Source organism: Musca domestica, unplaced genomic scaffold (assembly GCF_030504385.1).
Source record: "Musca domestica strain aabys unplaced genomic scaffold, Musca_domestica.polishedcontigs.V.1.1 42, whole genome shotgun sequence".
In the NCBI taxonomy this organism is placed as follows: Eukaryota; Metazoa; Arthropoda; class Insecta; order Diptera; family Muscidae; genus Musca; species Musca domestica.
This window is the reverse complement of record NW_026712329.1, coordinates 4,669,132-4,686,268: the sequence shown is the minus strand read 5'-3', so window position 1 is coordinate 4,686,268 and position 17,137 is coordinate 4,669,132. Positions and strand designations below refer to the sequence as shown.

The window sequence follows — 17,137 nt, the reverse complement described above, 5'->3', positions numbered from 1 at the left end:
GAATTCCAAAGATATTGTGACAAATAATAAAAGAAAACCATCAGGTTCCGTTCTCTAATTTTCGAATAATAGCAACTTGAACTAATTTGCTCATTTCCAATTTATAGGTAGATGTTGCACGTAAATGGTCTTCCTAGATCTGGAACCAATATTTCCCAAAGACCTATAATCTCTCAGAAGTGGCAAAAGATTAACATTTATTATTGGTTTTTGACTGACAGACATTTGACTATATTCTTGAACGAAATCAGCGTTAACGAAATAGTCAGAAGTGCGTCTTTCCTGTATTTGTGAATTCTCCAAAAAGTCACTGGAATGGACATTTTCGTATTTTGTCTACAAGAGTTGGCAAACTATTTCACACATTGAATATTTTTGGATGGCCATTCAAAACTGCTTGACTTTTGCAATGTCCGGTAACCCCCATTCAAATGTGCGTGAGGATCGGGCGATAATTATGCATGCTGACAATTATGCAGTTTTTTGGTCCATTTCAACCCCTAAATATATGGCGATCATCTTCAAAAATAGTAGGCTTCTATTCTGACCCTCATCTTATCCCCATGCAAAATTTCGAAAGGATCGGGCCATAAATGCGATCTGTATATGATATCCGGATATCCTAACTACTTAGTTTTGTTAGCTGTAGAAATATTACCAAATGTTTAATTCAAAATGAAAATATGACAAAACTGAAAAAATATGAGAAAATTTTACAAAATCAATATTTTCATCTTTAGAGAGATATTTTTATACGATTTTTTTAGACGTTTTTTCTCTCCTGTCAAGAGGCCATTCTGAATTAATGAGAACTCTCGAAATCAGTTCAGCCGTTCTCGACATATAAGAGATCTTTCAAGCATATCTTCTTTGATAGACATATATATAGCACATATTTTGCTATATATCCGATTTGTTGGATGTTAACATCAATGTAAAGGTCAGAAGTAACCTTATCATGACTTTGTGATTTCGCCGGGGTTTAAAAAATTCACGGTTTAATGAAAAATTTTTTCAATACAAAAGACATGGTCTATTTTACCCGCTAAATATTATCCGATGACCACCCAAATTGGTAGACTTCTTCCCCGCCCTAAACTCTAGCTACATGCGAAATTCCGCGTCGATTGGTCTATAATTGCGACCTGTATAGCTACTGCAAAAACCGACATTTTTTCAGTATTTGGTCCATTTCATCCCTTAAACATTTGGCGATCATCTCCAAAAGAAATAGGCTTCTATTCTGACCCTAACCCCACCTTCGTGCAAAATTTCGTAAGGATCGGACCATAATTGCGACCTGTAGAGTGATTACAAATTAACATGGACAGACGGACAGACGGACAGACGGACGGACGGACATACATAGCTAGATCGACTCAGCTCGGCGAGCTAGGAAGATCCATATATACTTTCCCATATGGGAAACCAATATTTCGAGGTGTTACATAAATTCTGGCCCAATCAAACTTATAATACCCCCAACACATAGTGTTGTAGGGTATAAAAATCATGCAAAATAAAACATTACTATTGTACATTTCAAAAGTCAAAATGAAAATGTTAATATATCACATTTTTACGCGATTTTGTTGGATATTATCCTTTTCGGAAAGGATACAATTCCGAATTTGTATGAATCGTTAAAATCTGTCCAGCGGTTTTTAAGTTATAAGCGTAGTAACTAACACAACTTCCTTTTATATATATAGATTTGTTATAATAAACGGAGAAAGCGAAGAAAAACAAAACTGTTGGCTATGAAAGCCCTTGGTGTAAATAATTATATCCCGGAAGGATGTGACTTATGGCAATTCAGTCATTGTGAACGATCATAATAAGAATTTTATAAAAGGCTAGCCGAACACACTCTGCTTTGCTATCCCATTAAATTTTCTTGTTTAACAATGACAGTTAACAATGTTTAATTTTTGATCAAAAAATAAGGAAAAGTGTTCAAGTAATCCTCCGAAAAAATATTTTATCAAAGCCTGCGTTGGGCGTTCTCCATTATTGCACCAAATTTAAATCAAATCTGAAGGTAAAATGTATAGACAGCTACTGCATTTTTCCGACAAAGGGTCAAAATTAATATGATACAATTGTAAATTCCGAAAGGACCGAATTTCATGAGTTCCCTTGCTTTTTTTCTGGGGATATTCTCCCCAGGAGTTATTTAAAAATAACTGCTATGACAACAACTATTTTACTCAAGTGACGAGAAATTTAGTTCCTCTTCTATTGAGCTTACGATCTCGTCACTTGTGTAAAAAATATTTTGTCATAGGAGTTATGTTTAAGAACCCCGGGGGAAAATATCCCCAGACAAAGACAAAGTTACTAATGAAGATCAGTCCTTCCGGGTCATACAGGCAATTTAATTTTTTTTCCGACCCTTTGTCGAAAATATGCAAGAGAAGCTGTCTGTACATTTTACTTAAGGGAGTGGGCCGATATTGTCTATTTTCGCACCTGATAAAAATTTCAGGATTTGCAAGGTTTGAGCAAAGCCGGATGATCTTCTTTTCTTTTTTTAAAAGAAAAATATTTTCTTTGAAAATTTTGACATTTTGTGGGGGTGAACCAAAAGAGTTGACCGAGAATGCCCTTCTTCGAACTCGATCTAAGTTTGATAATAATCTTACGTTGAACCGGATTTTTAATTTGGACCAAATTAGATACTCCCCTCGAGTGTTATCGTGCGCACCATTGGCAGACAGACAGAGACTTATACAATGTGCGCTGCAGAAGGTAGAACCCGAATACTGAATTTGCAACTATTCCGTTAGTGGCAAAAATACCTGAAAATACCTAATAAGTGCGGGTGGTGGTTTACAATTTCGAAACAATTTAAGTGTTCAATTTGTGTTTATTTGTGTCTAATCATTTTATCCGATATTTCTTACAATTTTCTGTTTTCAAAATTCGAAAAAATAAAAGTTTTTTTCGACTGGTGCCTTCTTTGGTCAATTGATGTTTCTTAATAGCGTTTTCAAGATGATTTTTTTTTTCTAAAAATTCTTGTAATTTCGGTAAAGAACCAAACATCGTAATGCGGCAATTGTGCTTAGTTATATTCACTTAGCATTTGTATACCCTACACCACACTGTGGTCAGGGTATTATGACTTTGTGCATTTGTTTGTATCAAAGCAAGTTAGACCCATAGTTCCTTTTGCTGATTTGCATTTAATCACATTCTGAGTCGATTTATTCATGTCCGTTCCTCCATGTACTTTTGTAAACAAAGTACAGGTCGCATTTATTGTTTAATCAGGATGAAACTTTGCACCAAACATTTGTTGGGTCCAAAGACGGCGAACGAACTGGAGATAATAAATTTAGATATAGCTCCAAAATACAGGGTGAGATAGAAAAAACTACAACAAAGTCAAATGCCATAATTCTTACATTTTTTTTTTTAAATTTTATTGAATGAAAGTGATGTTGGAAATAGCATGGAATGTCCAAGATCTGCGGTCAAAATGTTTGCGTGCCCAAGGCTTTAATACACCCTTCAGAATATTTTTGGATAATATTCGGCATTTATTCTGATGCCACGGTCAATTAATATGAGCCAGGAGCGACCATCGGCTGTTATGGCGACTCACACCATCACCATGGCTGGCGCTTGAGTTCTGGTGGACAACCAAAGGTGCACATTTTCAGCTGACCTCTTTGGCAAGCAAACACGATCATTTTGTTTGTTTACAAACTGCTGGACAACGAATGTTTTCTCATGGGAGAAAACCAAATTCGGCAGTTCAACACTTTCGGCCAAGCGAAGCAACTCTTTAGCACTTTCTTCTGTGGTGATGCAAGTTCTTGCACTTTTTTTCAATGGCTTTACACCGAGCTCACGCTTGAATTTCATCACGAATAACTTTTTTTTCTAGAAAATTCTCACCAAAATGGTTTTGTACGCTTGTAAACAATATAATGAGCTGTCACTGGAATAATTTTAACAGCTGTCGGACGAGTGGCTTAGAAATAACAGCAGTCTGAAGTTGGATGCAGTTTTTTTATGTCATCCTGTATATCTTCACTCGATTTCAAGTTTATTGTGCACCAAATGGTTAATATAAACCCGAATTGAATGGATTCACATTCGAATGAATTTAGCCTGGAAGAAAGTTTATCAAATTTGGTGAAAATCGGTGAAGACGTAACTGTAGGTCCCATATATATGTTTCATACGATTTTGTATTTTACTTCCTCATACCCGTAAAATAATTTGCACAAGAACGATATTTGATGCCTATCAGATACAGCATGGGAATATATCTCTGCTAAATGTTATATTATAGGTTTTTGGATGTTATACTGTAAGCACTAAATAAGGTGTATCTAGGTGGAATATTAACGTCACGCCATGATAATTAAAAAAAATCATATTGCACTCATATCTCTATTGAGACTATACTTCCATTCATTATGTCAGATTGCATGTCCAGTCTTACATAATGTTCTGATATATGATACTAAACGAAGGAAAAAAAAACTTCAAACAAACAATATTCGGCTGCAGCCTGCCTGCCAACCTACCTACCCAGAAAATTATTTTGAACTTTGTTATTTTTCCTCAGTATTTGTTGTTCTTGGCTGTTGCTAAACGTATACAAAAATGTGTTGTTGTGCTCTCACCATAAACTAACAACAATTTAAACGAATGAATTGATCTATTTTTAACAAATTTCCTAAAACGAAATACCCACTACTACGTATGACAACAACAACAACAACAACCAAACAGCATAAGATCGAAATAGAAGAATTGAAAATGAAATTGTGTGCGATGTTTTAGTAGGCAAATGATTCGATAAAATTTGGCCGATATAGGAACACCTTTCGACCCTGTTCAGTCAGCATGCCAACGAGTGGAAAGTAAATGCCTTGATGTTTACATTGAGCACCGCCCTCCCCATCCAGCAGGATAGACATATAAAAAGATCTGTAGTCTAAAAATAGCTGAAACAGTTTTTTAAATTGCGTCGTTAATTCAAAATTTTAAACAAAAAACAACAAATAAAAAATGGTGCATACATTGGTCAAAGATTGAAGTAAAATAGTTTTATTGTAGTTTTTCTTCGAGCTTATTGCTTATTTGAGAAAGGTATTTTGGATAGTTTGGTAATTTTTATAATTTAATTGTCATACCTTCCAGAATAAAATGTAGCGTTTAAAATCAGTCATTATTAAATATTTTTTATTACATTTTTCAATCAAATGTGCTGTAATTAGGAGTTTTGAATTCTTATCGTATAGAAGATCATGCTGCAAGAAATTTAGTTTTTTTTGACTTCATTCAGTTTTTCTTTTAGTTGTAGCCCCTCAAAATGTCCGCTGGGACCTACATTTAATATGCATTCTTCATCAGAGTAAAAGTAAACTGTGCCAACATCCTCCGTAGTTGAAATCATGTCATATTTAAGATATGTTTTTGAAACTCCGCACATACATACATGATTGATATTTAGAGCGGTTATCGTTTAGATATTGCTCCAATATAATGCTATTTCCTAACATATAATGCTATTTCCTAACATTCCTAACAATGGAATAAGCCCCATTTATACATTCGTGGTAAGGGATAAAAAGTTTATTGCCCCGTTAAGTCAGCATATAGAGAAACAAAGAACCAGTACGTCCAATACGTACGTGTAGCCGTTAAAGCATTAGGAAATGTATATAAATAGAAAGAAAACAAAATATAATAGTATTACAAAAGAGGTTTTGCCAATTGATCTTACAATAAAGCGCGCATTATTGGTCCAAACGTCTCTTGTGTCGATCCAAAATTAATTGTATTTGTTTGTTTGTTGATATTTAGATGTCTAAAGGGTAGCAGCATGCCAAATCAATCATATATTCGTTGAAGTCTGTTTCTCCTAAGTTCATAATACATGGATCGTCCATCTATGAAACCCTACACCACTTTGCATATATGCATGTGCCAAAATCCATTCAATTCTGGTTTAAATTAACCATTTCAATCGACGAGGCTTGTCCGCAGGCAACATTCTTTGCATCAATTGAATTTTGTACGGGAACAAATGCAAATCAATGCGAATAATCCATTTGAATGTGGACCGAGCCATGCCCAACTGCTGAGAACGGCGTTTTTGGGATGTTCTTGGGGACCTCTCAACACTGGCTCGTACGGCAGCGATATTCTCGGCCGATCGCCTTGGTCGACTTTTATATGGCCTCTTCGGATTAGAAAGAGCCTTACCATTCGAAAATTTTTCGTATAAACGCTTAATGGTGTTCTTAGAAGGCGCACTTCTCACATTTTTTAATGTTTCAAAAGCACGTTGAGTTTTCACAATTGATTTCTTCAGTTGAATGTAAATTTCAGAGCGCTCGCGTGGCGTGTATTGGTTCATGGTAAAAATCTGCTTGGACTGACGCTTCAAACGCGGTATATCATTAAGCGATGTGACATCTCTGTCAAAAGTTATGGCGTTGCCAGATGGGTCCGTCGAATATGGGCAACCCTGTATATGGGATCTGAGCCAATCTCGATAAAATTTGGCACAAGTATTTCAGAGATGTATTTGATATATATCCCCAAATATCATTATTACTGACTGAATATTACGACTACGGATGACAAAAATATCAGATGAGCAACATATATATATATATATATATATATATATATATATATATATATATATATATATTGATCGTGAATTTTGACCGATTATCTCCAATATCAATAGGGTTCGTCCTTGGGTCAAACAAATTATTTGTGAACAATTTCATCTGAATGCGGCCTGTGCTTTGTTTACAAAAATACATGGACAGACGAACGGATGGACATACATAAATCGACTCAGATGTGATTCTATACAGATCACCAAAAGGATCTATGGGTCTATCTCGTTTCCTTTTGCCTGTTACAAACAAATGCCCAAAGACATAATACCCTGACCACCTTGTGGTGTAGGGTATAAAAAGTGTGTTTAGTAACATGAGAAGTTTTGGTAAATTATGTCTTATTATATAATTTGTTGAAGATATCACATAAAGGCCTCATAGGATTATATGATTAATACTTCAAATTAATCAAGGAATGCTTAAGTGGTATATAATGTCGAGTATTACGAGAAGGAATATTAAATTTTAATCGATTTCAACTCGCAAAATTTTTATAATAAATAAAGCTCTTAATATAAAACTTATCTCTTCAGTGTCGGAATTATCAATGGGTTTTAGCCAACCTTCATGTGGTGAAGGTGTCTCATTTACATCCCATCCTAATGCACTGATTACGAATAAAAAGAATTGGGTTTGTACTGATCCCAATTTAGTAGAAGTAGTCAAAATGTAATCTAGTACTCCATCAGGATCGGGGGAATTAAAACTTTTTAACAATACTAGATCATTTAAAACTATCACAATGGGAATAACTTGCATAAGCGTTATTTCAATAATAACTGGATAAAGGTTTGAATACGTATTTTGAAAGAATTCTTCAAATAAATTTACTATTTCAAGTTGGTTTCCTGAAGTTTTATGCTACTAGGAAAATCGCGAACTTTGCGTTTTGAATTTACAAAAGATTTTAGGATTCTTCTGAAACTCATTTTTCATTATACCCTACATCACATAGAGGCAAGGGTATTTTGTCTTTGTCCATTTGTTTGCAACATGGAGAAGGAAATGAGATAGAGCCATAGTTCCTTTTGGTGATCAGCATGCAATCACAGTTTGAGTCGATTTATGCATGTCCGTTCGTCTGTCTGTCCATGTATTTTTGTAAGCAAAATGCAGGTCGCATTTATTATTCGATCGAAATGAAATTTTCTAAATAATATTTGTTTGGCTCACGGACGAACCCTATTGATGAACATCGGTCCAAATTTAGATATAGCTGCCATGTATATCTTCATCCGATTTTAGGTTTCTTGTGCACCAAATGGTGTGAATTTTGCTACATCTGACCGAATTCAGCCTACAAGCATGCGCTTCCATATATATGTTTCATCTGATTTTGGTGTTTAAGTACCTTACATTCGTTATATGCACTCCACAAGACTGATATTTAGCACCAGATACAGCCTAGCAATTCATAGATCAAATTTTATCAAGTTCGGTCCAAATTTGGATATAGCTCCCATATATATCTTCACCCGATTTTAGGTTTCTTGTGCACCAAATGGCTAATTTCAGCCCAAAGTGAGTGAAAAGTTGCACTTCTAAGCGAATTTATTCTAGAAGTTAACACTTAAAACTTAGTGAAAATCGGTTCAGATATAGGTCTAGCTTCATATATATGTTTCAACCGATTCGGAATATGCACTCTACCATAATCATATTTTGTACCAGATATCTCATAGAGCTCAGAAATGCCCAATATAAACCTTTATATAAATATGCATAGTGGTGTAGGGTATCATATAGTCGGCCCCGCCCGACTTTTGAGCTTTCCTTACTGGTTTCTATTTAATAATTTGAATAAGACTTTTAGATTTGAATATTATATTTATTTCGTGCTCTTAAATAATTTGTATAATTTAAAGTGGTATTATATCATTTGAATTTTTTAAATAACCTACTTTTTATGTTACGCAAACGTCTAACGCATTATAAAGTACCCTGAAAAATTTTAAAATTTCGCAAACCAATGTTACCTTTATGAGACCAGCTGAGAAATTTAATTTGTGAGGTTTAGATTCTGGTTTAGCTCAGTTTGTTCGAATATTAAGTTCAAGGTTTATGACAAACGTTGGGTGGTATTTATCTTCCCGTTCTACAAAAGGTGAACTTTACTTAAGGAGCTATTAATGGTCGAAGAAAACGCTTAGTCTAACATTTTACATTTAAAATTATAAATATTATATATGGTTATAAATATTTTGCCAAAATTTTTCAATATCATTAGAACATACTGTTGACGAAATAGGTAAATAATGTGATGTATTATTATCTAGGATTCAAAACGTATTTTTGGTAAGTTAAAATCTCCAAGGCAAATTAATTCAGTACATGGACATGGAATAAATAATCGAATAAAATTTCTGCTGAATCTCGTTTATAAAAAACTAGCTGGCCCGGTCCGCGTTGCCGGCCCGTACTTTTAGCCATTAATGCATATTTTTTAAAGTCTAATAGAACACAGATCTGAATTATGTAAGCGACACATTTTTTACTATCAGTAAAATAACTCCATACCAATTTCTAAATAGAAATAAATATTCATGGCAAAAGTTATAATAGATAATGCCACCCACCGTCGGTTTTAGATATTTGGAATAGGCTTATTTTTCAGCCATAGGCTTTAATTGAGTGTTAAAAATCTATATGATATAGAACATCTATAATAGCCTCATGTGGAAACTCAGCTCAATTTTTGGTATTGTAAAGAGCTTAGCAACATTTTCCATTCAAATGAGCTGTAATTTGGGATTTGTGTTAACAACGTTTAGAGTACCGTACTGTGTGGTATTTAGTTTTGTCCACCTCATAATTACGGACAGAATGATTTCAGAAAATCAAAGATAATTACTCTTCTACACCATTACCGTAAGAATGGAATTTATTATATTCGAAATCGGGCTGTACCCTTAACCGACGGTCACATATCATGACCTGCAAAAGCGATTTAAGATATCTTGAAAGTTTAGGAAGAATTTCTGGAAGGATATAAATCTTTTTTTTACTAAATGTTCAATTCGCTCCTGGCATCCTTTATATTCCGTATTTCACTGATTGCAGTCCCAATGATTGCATTTTTTGAGTTCTCTCATTGGACGGATTATTGTCATATGAAAGAAGTAGGATGTACGTAGGTCATTCATTTCATTTTTAATATTTTTCATTCAGAATTCAAAATAATAAAAAAATTTCACTTCAGTATAATATGTCAAATTTTATTGGCATATCTTACCGCGATTTTTTGCCAGGACACCATTCCTAAATTGTATGAATTGTTAAAATCCGTCAAGCCGTTCTTTAGTTATAAGCGTAGTACCTAACATAACTTTCTTTAATATTGTGAAAATAATTACAAAAAATCGATTCAATTCAATATGATAAATTGAAAAATCATTTAAAATTTAATCGTTTAATAAAATTGACAACAAGAAAAGAAAAACAATTGAAAAAGAAAAAATCTTCACCTTGTTCTTTGATTTTTTACAGCAGAAGTTAAAAGGTCCATGCGATGTTTGCCAATAGAATGTACTCTTATTTTAAAATTCCATTCCATTGAATTTTTTTTTTCGATTTTTTTCCGATTTGAGAATTTTTGAAATTAGATCTCTTTTTTCGTGATTTTTAGCCGTTTTTAAAAAGTAATTATCTTTTAACTTTGGTGTGACCGCGTTAAATTATTTCGATATCATATATTCCGTTTCGCTATCACATAATTCGGTTCTACACTTCCATGTAACCCGCCTTCAATTTCATTTCTCAAGAAACCAAGTCAATTAGAAAAATTGGTATTAATATTCGAATTCAAAAATAAAAAAAAAATTAAAAAACACTACAATTTTTCATTAGAAAAAAGTAAGTCAAAATGGAAAAAATTATGCAAAATAAAACATTACTATTGTACATTTCAAAAGTCAAAATGAAAATGTTAATAAGTTATTGGATTTTATCCTTTTAGAACTCAATTTTTAAATTTGGTCCCATTCAAAGTGTCGTTGTTTGACATTTGAATAATTCTTATTGTTTGCTAGTAGATGAGGATTGTAAAAAGGGAGCGCTACACGAATGAACAATCCATTCTCATTATGAAAGCTGTAAAACTAACTAAAACTAACTGTTTGCAAAGCAAATTTGTTATTGGTAAACAGTTGAACAGTTCTGGTTTTCTGATCGATGGTGGTCAGAGTAACATCTTTAGTGAACTTCGACATGTACGCTAGCATCGAAAAATAATCGAGAAAGGGAGCTAAGGTTTTGCCCAGCATTCTTGTTATTGGGTAGCCAGGTCTAGTGGAATATGGTTTTACTTAATATTTGGGACAATCAATGCCACACCGAATAAAAAATAGAAATCGGTCCACTTTTTGATACATCCCCCAGATAACTAAGATTTGATTAATTTTGATGGGGTTGACCACATTTTCTATTAAACTAAGCTATAATTTATAATTAAGGGCTCTCCTGTAGCATATCACAATCCTTCACGAAAATCCCTCCACGTTCACATGGTCCAGATTTTGGTAAAATTTCCCATTAAGTGGTACCGCTCGATTTTGAGGTGTTTTAACTGCAATTTCAACCATCACCGGGAGATTTTTGAACTTGAATTAGAACTTTTAATGAATTTGTCAGAAATTGGATATTTGAAGTTCGAAACGGGTTCGTAATGCAATTGGTATCTTATTTTCGAAATTAACCAACTTTAACTTCCCCATAGTTGATGTTCTTAGGGAATTTAAAGCCAATAATATTTTTTTTTTGCAATATGTCTCCTTAATTTGCGTTCTTAATCGGATATTTCAACTACTCAGAAACAATATAGAATATTCAAATTCGATGTGTCGACAAACGGTTTTCTTCACCAATTGTATAGATTGTCAAATGTTCGAGATCGCCAAATTTTTTTAATTCTATATTTTAGAAATGTTGATTGAAATTAAATTTTTGTATGAACTTCTTAGTTTAAAGAAAATGAAAATTTTTATAAAAACAACTTTGATCTCTGTAATATCCGATATTTAGCCCCTTCTACCTTAATTATATTAAGCCAAAATGTTCATATTACATTTTTTTCATCCTATTATTTTAGATAGCCTACTGTTGGCATCTCGGTGACATCTTTTGGTCAACATATACAATACCTTTTAATATTTGACATTTGTGAGTTTCAAGTTTTGTTGCGACATCTACATGTGATGAAATTTATTTTTACGTTATGGACATCTTGTGGGTATTACACTAAACTACCCTATTTGCCGTATTGACTTTTTCGCCCTAAAGCTTATAACATTTCTCTTCGCGGACGATTATTTTTTCTGTTACTCTGTTAGCGATTACACTGAAAGCTCTGCAAGTTTTCGGAAGACAGTAAGGGGAAATGTTGGGTTTCTTGTCAAATGGATTTGGACGTTAATTAACAGACCATTGCTGCATACAAAATCAGTTGAATACGAGATAACAAACCTTAAACAGAGATATTACGGTACAAAATTTTTCTACAAAGCGAACGGCAAAATTATTGTTCTAATCTAGAAAAAAAGAAAAGAAAAAAAATAATAGAAATAAATTATACCTACTAAAGATAGAAAAGAAAAATAGGAAACAACAACCTGAAGAGGTGCAAAAAATAATAAAAAATATAAATAACAACAATTGCAAGCAAAAGCAATAAAAATATATAGATTTAGCACTTAATAAGTGCAAAACAAAATTGAAAATTTTCTGTCGCATACCGGTTCAAAATAAAATTGCAAATAATTAAGGAAATTTCAAAATAGGAATTTTGTTTTTTGTTTTCTTTTTTTTACAAGTTTTTTGTTTGTTTATTTCCTCATTACGCCGATAAAGGTACTGAAAATATTTCCCATTTATTCATATTTGTTCTTTTGAATTTTTAGCTTTATTTAATTTCGATTTGCAAGGAAATTTAGAAAATTGTGTGCAATATTCCATTCCATTTAATCTATAACAATAAAAAATTACATAATTTTTATTAATAAAAGATAAAGAAAACAACTACCAATCAATTCTTTTAATAGAAGCAAATTAAAGAAAAATCTACGCAGATACACACACAAAATAAAAACCAATTTAACAACAAAACATCCTCATAAAGGATTCTGTGGATACACATACCGTTGGAAAAACGAAACTCAGTACCCATCAGCGTATACTTGACACACACTCACACGCATCCAGCTGCCACTGTAACAACTGCAACATCCCCGTTAATTTATCTCCTATCGAAAAGGGTGAGAAAACTGCAAAGTGAGAGAGAGGGAACAGCTTTTCAACAAGAGAGTGAGAACTAAGTTCGCCAAAAGCACTGCAACATCTCTGTAACAATGGCTGATGTTATGAACAACGGTACTTCTCTCATGGATGCTGGAGTTCCTGTTCCAGCCCCGGCCCAAACAACAGAGACTCCACTGCTAATTTTGGATGATACGCAAAATGTTAAGGAACAGCAACAACAGCAGCAAAAACAGGAACCCCAACAAATGCAGGAGCAACAAAAACCTATTCAAATACAGGATAATTTAAAGCAGGACCTCGAGAATAATAAGAAGGAACAGGATGTTAAGAAGGAACAAAATAATGTAGAGCAACAGCAGCAACAATCCAAACAACCACCAAATTTGGATACCAAACCACAAGAACAACCACAACAACAAAAACAACAACAGGAAATAACTCAAAAACAAAATTCAGAAACAAAACAACAACAACAAAGTCAGCCACAACAATTGGAACTTAAAGGTAAGAATGGAATTATTTATAAGAATGTCTATTTAAGTAAGTTTCAAATATAATTTGAAACCATGGATTCACTAAACTCAAATTTTGCAGGATCTAAGCAAGAACTACAAAACTATTTGTCGGTCCAAAGATATCTGTCAGTTAAAATGAAATATAATCCATATTTTTATACCCTCCACCATAGTATGGAGGGCACATTAAGTTTGTCATTCCGTTTGTAACAGCTGGAAATATGCATTTTAGACCCCACAAAGTATATATATTCTTGATCAGCATAAAATTCTATGTCGATTTAGCGATGTCCGTCTATCCGTCTGTGGAAATCACTCTAGCTTCAAAACGAATTAAAGTGGATTGATACAATTTTACTTAAATGTATATTATGTCTGCAGGACTTTTGGTATTGAAGATTGGCCATGTAGGTCTACGTTTTGGTATAGCCCCCATATATCGGTACCTCCCGATACTCGGTATTTTGATGATTTTAGCGACATTATTTACCGGAATTGTTTCAAATTTGGTATTTGAAGTTCGTAATGGATACTAGAGTCTAAGACAGAAAATTGTCTATGTAGGTCCATGTCTTCGTATAGCCCCCATATAACGGTTCCTCCCTATATTCGGTATTTTGATGATTTTAGCGACATTACTCACCGGAGTGGTTTCAAATTACGTATTTAGTCTTTCCAGGTCTTCTTACAGGCCCTATATATCAGTATCTCCCTATATTCGGTATTTTGACGATTTTAGCTACAATACTCACCGAAATTATTTGAGATGTCGTTTTTGAAGTTCGTAATGGATGCTAAAGGCTGTGACGGAAACTTATATATGCAGGTCGAGGTCTTCGTATAGCTCCGATATAACGGTACCTCCCTACATACGGTATTTTGATGCTTTTAGCTACTTTATTCACCGTTTATTTCAAGTTTCGAATTTGAATATGGGAATGGCTTATAACAAACAACGCCTATGTAGGTCTACGTCGTATAGACCCCAATTCGGTATTTATAAGATTTTAACAGAATTTTTAGCTGATTATATTTTTTGAAAATTTTCAAATTGGATCCAAATGGTGGAGGGTATTCAAAGTTCGGCCCGGCCGAGCTTACTGCTTCTTAATTTGTTATATTTACATATTTTTTATCGCATGCTATTTTTTCAATTTGAAGCATACATTTTTCGCGGGTATAATGGACCACTACTTTTGTGTGAAAAAATGCCAACATTTGCATTTTACCGAAACGCTGAAAATACACAAAAGTCTAACTTCTGGCTTTTTTATGCTGATTTGATTGACAAATATAACCAAATATCATAGACAAGCAGATCAAAGAGATGAGTCTAAATTTAGAGATACAGAGGGGCCTCTTGCTTTTGGAGATGATCCAAAATATTTAGGGGTTCAAATAACCCAAAAACAGAAAAAAATTCCTGATCACACATATAATCCAATAGTCATCCAAAATGCTAGAAGTCTTCCCTGTCCTTAACGATTGAGGCCAATCGACACGTCTGAGAATATAGTTAAGGACAGGGAAGAGTTCTAGCATTTTGGATGACCACAATAACTAACTGCTAAGGGTAATATCTGGACAGTGTTCCGTGACATAATTTCAAAAGCGAAATCTTTAAAAATGGATGTGGACATAAGGGAGCTTCTAACATATTGTAGTGTAGTAGGTTATCACATGGTCGGCCCGGCAAGACTATAGCCTTTGCTTACTTATTAAATTTTGTATTGGGGGGTCCGTTTTTGTGGTGGGTTTGTGATAAAGAGGTGGTTTTGGAAGTGGGTTTTACAAGTGTACGAAAAGTAGCAAATTGTACTACATTTGTTACAATTTGGTATTGAGTGAACAGATAGTGCTTGAGATTTGGCATTAGGATCGCTGTTCATGTGTAGCCCGGAAATAAGGTGGTGGACTTTTCGCTGACGGTGTAGCGGGTACTTGCCAGTTTATACATACGTTAGTCCATTTTTGAACTTGACCTGCCTACAGATAAAATGCGTATGTGTGTGGATTTTACATACTAGTCAGAGAGACATGGTTAAATCATTTAGATTTTTATGCTGAACAAGAAATACTTTGCAGTGTCTAACATGTGGTTAAAAGTACGGTTTTCTCAAAGGGGTCTCTCTCTCTCTCTAAACCCTCGGTACTTGCCAAAACATCTAACGAAGCTCCACAATCAGTGACGATATGTTGGTGAGCGGAGAAACCACACCCGTCGATATTTAGGTTCTTGTTGGATCAAACTTTCTAGTTTCTGGTTTGAAGGTTTAGTGTAGCTACCACTACATGATAGAAAGTCTGACCCAACAAGAACCTAAATAGAAATAGAAAAATTTAAGCTTTTGTTATAGCGTAGGGTATTGCAATTTTGAATCTTTCTGAAACATTCTTTATTTAAATTTTTCTCTTTTTATCAAGGTGTGATATCACATAAGGGTAACATAAAACTCCGCAAAACGTGCCAAAGGGAAGTTATGAACGTTAATAAAAAAACATAATATCATAACGTCGAGATATTACACACACACCCAAACAATTGAATTGGAAAATTTATTTAAATATCAAAGTGCATTAAATGCTGTAGGAGAGGGATGAAGTCGACGACCCAGACATTTACATACTTTTTCAATTGGTATGTGATAAGGATAACGGATGTAAGGAAATGGAAGCACATAAAATGATGATATTTATATACGTCATAATTTATGCTGGAACACTTGTGGGTGTGGATGGCACGTTGCCTATCTGCCTGTCTGTCATATGTTTAAGTGTTCGAAATTTTTGCAAATGTCGACAATTTTGTTCCTTTTCGTTCCTTTTGCCGTCATAACAATTGCTTCAATTGTCGTTGCCATGAAATGACAATGTTAACGACTACAATCAGTACATGCGAGTCTAGAGACGGAGACGATTATGACAGCGGCGAGGACATTAAGAGCTAGAAGAGCATCAAGACATTGTAATCAGATATTTGAAAATGTACAACAAGCTATCTAAGAAACGAACATGTCCTTTGGTTGTGTCTTATTTTTGTTTTGTCTCAAAAATGTCTTAGACTTGTTTTTTTTTTATTTTATTCTGAATTCGAACAATTGTTCAATTGCGGACAATTGTTCGTGTTTTTTTCTAGAGATTTTTTCCTTTCACTCCATATATATTCTATTGTTATTTAAAGCACTTTGTTCAGAGCAAAGTGTAGAGTGGAACAAGAAAAGTTGCAAACTTTGGTAGAATTAAGAAGTAAACTCGTGCTATCATATTTTTGCATTTTTTTAAATTATACATCTTACTGTCAAAACATCTTGTGTCATAAATCTATTGTATATACCAAATCAGAGATGAAAGCCTGAATACGTTTTTTTATACTCTTCACCTTAGTATGGATATTTTATTAGAAATATAGATTTTATATCCCACAAGTTAAATATATTCTTAATCAGTATAACATTCTATGTCGATTTAGAGATTCAGCTATCCGTCTATGGAAATTACTCTATCTTCCGAACGAAATGAAGTAGGTTGATAACATTTTACTCAGATGTGTTTTAGGTCTGCAGGACTTTTGGTATTGAAAATGGGCTATATAGTTTCACGTATTTTTGTACCGACCGATTCAAGATTTTTTAGGGGTGTTTTAGTTACAATTTTTAACCGAATTTGCTTAAAATTGGCAGCATGTGTACCCATTATGTAAGAAACATC

General features: G+C 33.8%; 1 protein-coding gene across 4 annotated transcripts in view; it reads left to right on the top strand.

Moving 5' to 3' along the window:
• The first annotated feature begins 12,086 nt into the window (after nucleotides 1–12,086).
• The window catches only part of LOC101897808 (microtubule-associated protein tau), a 143,482-nt gene continuing 138,431 nt past the window's right edge, over nucleotides 12,087–17,137 (top strand). Inside the window, exons 1-2 of one of the 4 annotated variants that reach the window (XM_059126986.1) lie at nucleotides 12,087–12,141; nucleotides 12,557–13,418. In XM_059126986.1, coding sequence (XP_058982969.1) covers nucleotides 13,004–13,418 — 415 coding nt within the window. In that variant the 5' untranslated portion in view covers nucleotides 12,087–12,141; nucleotides 12,557–13,003. Of the gene's footprint in view, nucleotides 12,277–12,556; nucleotides 13,419–17,137 lie in introns of all 4 variants that reach the window. The other 3 variants (XM_059126988.1, XM_059126987.1, XM_059126985.1) reach the window with 3 other exon arrangements.